This window comes from Chrysochloris asiatica, unplaced genomic scaffold (assembly GCF_000296735.1).
Source record: "Chrysochloris asiatica unplaced genomic scaffold, ChrAsi1.0 scaffold00099, whole genome shotgun sequence".
Taxonomy (NCBI): domain Eukaryota; kingdom Metazoa; phylum Chordata; class Mammalia; order Afrosoricida; family Chrysochloridae; genus Chrysochloris; species Chrysochloris asiatica.
Window position 1 is genome coordinate 6575534 of NW_006408617.1, and position 4280 is coordinate 6579813.

General features: G+C 37.0%; 1 protein-coding gene across 1 annotated transcript in view; it reads right to left on the minus strand.

Annotated features, from left to right (window-relative positions):
• SCN1A (sodium channel, voltage-gated, type I, alpha subunit) overlaps window positions 1–4280 on the minus strand; it is a 138159-nt gene that overhangs the window by 13633 nt on the left and 120246 nt on the right. The window contains exons 22-24 of the mRNA XM_006867033.1: window positions 2748–3033; window positions 1990–2012; window positions 95–101 (exon numbers count right to left, since the gene is read on the minus strand). Coding sequence (XP_006867095.1) covers window positions 95–101; window positions 1990–2012; window positions 2748–3033 — 316 coding nt within the window. The remainder of the gene's footprint in view (window positions 1–94; window positions 102–1989; window positions 2013–2747; window positions 3034–4280) is intronic.

Sequence of the window (4280 nt, forward strand, 5' to 3'; positions counted from 1 at the left end):
TTAAGGTCAGCGGTTCGAAACTACCAGCCACTCCGCGGGAGAAAGATGAGGCTTTCTACTCCCATAAAGATTTACACCCTCGGAAACCCTGTACAGGGTGGCTATGGGTCGGAACTGACTCGACGGCACTTAACAACAACAACGTATAGGATTGTTAAGTGCCATCAAGTTGTTAAGTGCCATCAAGTTGATTCCGATCTATAGCAATACTGTATAGGGTTTCTGAGGAGCATCTGGAGAGCTTGAACTGCCAATACATCAGGTATAATATATATTAGTTATATAACTCAAGAAACTTAACAACATCACTATATATAGTACTGTTATATATAATTTAAAAACTCACTTAACAATAAGTTGTAAAATAGTGGCACTGTAGCATAAGCATTGGACTGGTAACTACAAGATCAGTGGTTCAAACTCACAAGCTATTCCTAGAAAATATTGTAGAGGGTCACTGTGAGTCAGAAGAGACTTGACGGCACTTAACAATTAATGATATTCAGCAATAAACTATTCATTGAAAACAATCACAGTGCTTTTTCTCTTTATAGGGTTTTGTAGGCTATTTTTAATCTATGTAAAATTCCAAATAAAAATAGAATAAATTAAGCTAAAAATGCATTCTTTCTTTCTTCACCATCGTGTGAGTGCTGCGACATTTCATCGTCTCTACGTCTTATTTTAAGACTTTCAGGATCAAGAGATTCCTGCTAAAGAAACAAAAGCAGAATCTTCCCATCCCCCAATGGATTCAAATGAAAACTCGTAATAAAATCAGATACAATTCCAAGAGAAGGCACTGGAGGGAACCAAGCTGGGGCTCTAAGGAGTTGCACATGTGATGGCGCACATAGTATACCTAGGTTGCAGCACTCTACCATGTCAAGTTCAATTTTGCCAAAATCTAATCAATTGAACATGTTTTGTAAAACTTTTGGTTCCTTCCTTTGTTTTTATGCTTCTGCATTAAAAGTATGGCTAATAAACATGTGGACCTTTGGTTTGAAAAAAAAAAAAAAAGCAAAGTCTGCATTAACTGCAGTGGCCAACAGTGTAAAGTGCAAACTTTTATTCTGAAATTGCCAAATCCAGTTTCCTCTTTTCAGTCCGTATGCATCCAAAAGCATCTGCAGCATTTCATGCTATTTTCATCTCTCCCTGAACTTGACGCTTCCTTAAAATTTTCTTATACATTTACTTATGTAAGCTCTGGTACATTTCTAAATGGATCCAAGACTGATGTTCTTTCTTGGCTTCCTGTGTCTAACACTGGTCTCTCAGTTCTCTTCTTTGAAGCTTCTTTAATCCTTTTTCCTCTTAAAGAAGGGCTGAGCTAAAAAGGGGCCCAAGAAAATTAACTGTGAGTTATACTGCCTCATTCTAAAAAGAGTAACCTTAAGCAGGTTGTGTGTATGGTGGTGGTGGCGGTGGTATGCCGTGGAGTCGGTTCCAACTCATAGCAACCCTACATAGGGTTTCCAAGGCTGTAAATCTTTATGGAAGCAGAAAGCCTCATCTTTCTCCCATGAAATGGCTGGTAGTTTCGAACTCCTGCCCTTTAGGTTAGCATCCCAGCTGAGAGAGACTAAAAGAGAATATAACCATGGTACCCTAGCTACAATTCATTATATTGTAGATTAATACAAAATTTCAGTGAGTTGGATATAAGGCCAACTTCTTCAAAGGGGATATTGCATGAAATCTGCCTAATATAGCTACTTGATACAACTGGCAGATTTGAACCGCTGACCTTGTGGGTAGCAGCCTGGCTCATAATCCACTATGCTACCAGATCTCTGGTACCTGATATTGAATAATAAAAAAATTGACCCAATCAGGTCAGCTAGTTTAGGAAAGTATTAAATGGCCCACAGACTGGATACTTTTCTATCCTGTTCAGTAAAGCAAAGATATCTAATTGTATCTTCAATGAGATGAGCCAGTGCTTGTGAGACCTGCTTACATTTGAGGCTTTGAGTGTATAACTAAGAAATAGGATCCCAGGGCACCTTAATTCCATTGCACATCATTATAAAAAAAAACTCATCTCCAAGGTAATCCAGCAAAATCCCTGACACGCTTAAAGAGCATTTGCTAAAGTTCTGTCCTTTTATTTATTCTGTTTTTAACTATCAATCTTGCACTATAAACCATTGTCTAGCTTACACTACAATCTACATGCTGATTACTCTACCTATCTTGAAGAGAACTGTATCTTATCAGTACCAGGCTAATTTCAAGTACTCTCTTTACCAGAATCATCTGGTAAAATCTTTTTTTTTTATCGTTCTTCAATCTCAAAAGGTTGAGATCATTTTTTTTCTTAGTTAATAACACATTTTTAGTTACAATACATGAGGCTTTACTGTATTGGCAACTAACATATTAGACATTTAAAATGGACAGAATAAGATGTGTTGTTGTTAAGTGCCGTCAAGTTGGTTCCGAATCATAGCCACCCTGTATAGAGCTTCCGAGGAGCGGCTGGTTAGTTTGAACCATTGGCTTTGCTATTCAAACCAACCTATGTGGTCTGGTTTTTATCCTACAGTGCCACACCAAGACTCTAGAATAGGATGTAGAGTTTTACATATGTGTAGCGGGAGCCTCACATTGTATAATATCAAATTCACCTGTACAAAACACATTATAATCTTCACAGTGTTTATCTTTGAATGGTGGGATGACCTAGGATCTAAATTTGAATGTTCCAACTTTTTACTTGTATTAAATATTTAAGAGACTTAAATATTTCTTACCTACAATGGAGAGAATTACAACCACAAAATCAAAGATATTCCAGCCTATGGTAAAGTAATAATGTCGGAGGGAGATGAGCTTCAGCACGCACTCTCCAGTGAACAGAACAATGAACACCAGGTTGATGCGTGATAAAATAATAGTCATTTCTTCACTCTGGTCATCTGTTTCCACCATCATAGTGACCATATTGAGACAGATTAGAATCATGATACTTATGTCAAAAACTTGTCTGGTTACAAAGTCAAAGACCATTCCTTGAAATTTGTTCTGTAGAGAGAGAAATAAATGCTTTTAACAACAGAAGAATTTTCTTATGCACATTAGTGTCTACATAAGTAAGTATCCTATTCATTTATTAACTTCATAGTATTATATGCATTACACATAGTAGCTCTTACTATTGCAAAAGATGACTTATAGTCATTAAAAAATTTTTAAATATAAATTGATGCTTCTCAATGTGTATTCATCAGAAGAACAATCCCGTCTAGAGTGGGCTGCCAATTAGAAATACTCCTTCCATACTATCCATTGCAAGATAATGCGCTGGACCGCAAGGTCAGTTTAAACTGCAAGGTCGGCAGCTCACACCCACCAGCTGCTCCTCAAAAATCCTATACAGGGTCCCTATGGGTGGGAACGGACTCGACGGCACTTACACACACATACACTTTCAGAGGCACACAATAAATAGCAGCTTATCAAGAGTGTGAAAAGTTAAGAAACCTGCTTGTGTTGACTCGGAAATTTCCATAAACATTTGAAACATGCAGTCCTTTAAAAATACACTATCTGTTAGCACCTCTTATGCTTAACTCTCATATGAACCGTTAAAGGGAATTTTGGATTTTCATGGCACACCTTTATGCATTTAAATCCCAAACACAGGAAAATTCGTGTGTTTCCAACAAATAGATTTTTTCTGATATTGTTACACAGAAAATGTTGACCCTCACACAGTGATAATCGGGTCAGAAAGGCATTCCTTATGTTTTCCTTTTAGGAAGTTCATGTCCCTTGTCCTGGATCTGTGCCACTTCTCTACATTTCTACTGTCATCGGTGTACGTCATTTTGCCTGGTTTATTTATCGGTCCCACTGAATAGATACAAATATCTTCTCCTTTACATTTTTTTTCTACATATCTTGTACTTAAATAAAATTGCTAATTTATTTCTTCTTGGAAGGGGAAGGCAATAGGTTTAACAGAATATTGATTCACATTATTTCCAAGGAAGCAACTGTTATCTAGCACAAATTAATGATTGTTAACATTTTTTTTTCCTTGTTGTTAAATGCTGTCAAGTTGGTTCAGACTCATAGTGACCCTGTATAGTGTTTCCAAGGAGCAGCTGGTGGGTTTGAACTGCTGACCTCGTAGTTAGCAGCCCAGTGCTTACCTTACAGCACCACACTAGGAATAAGTTTTAGCTCATAGATCATCAGCATAAAAATCCCAGCAGTATTTTTTGTTCCTTTTTTTTTTGTTACTTATGCACCACTTTTTTTTTTTT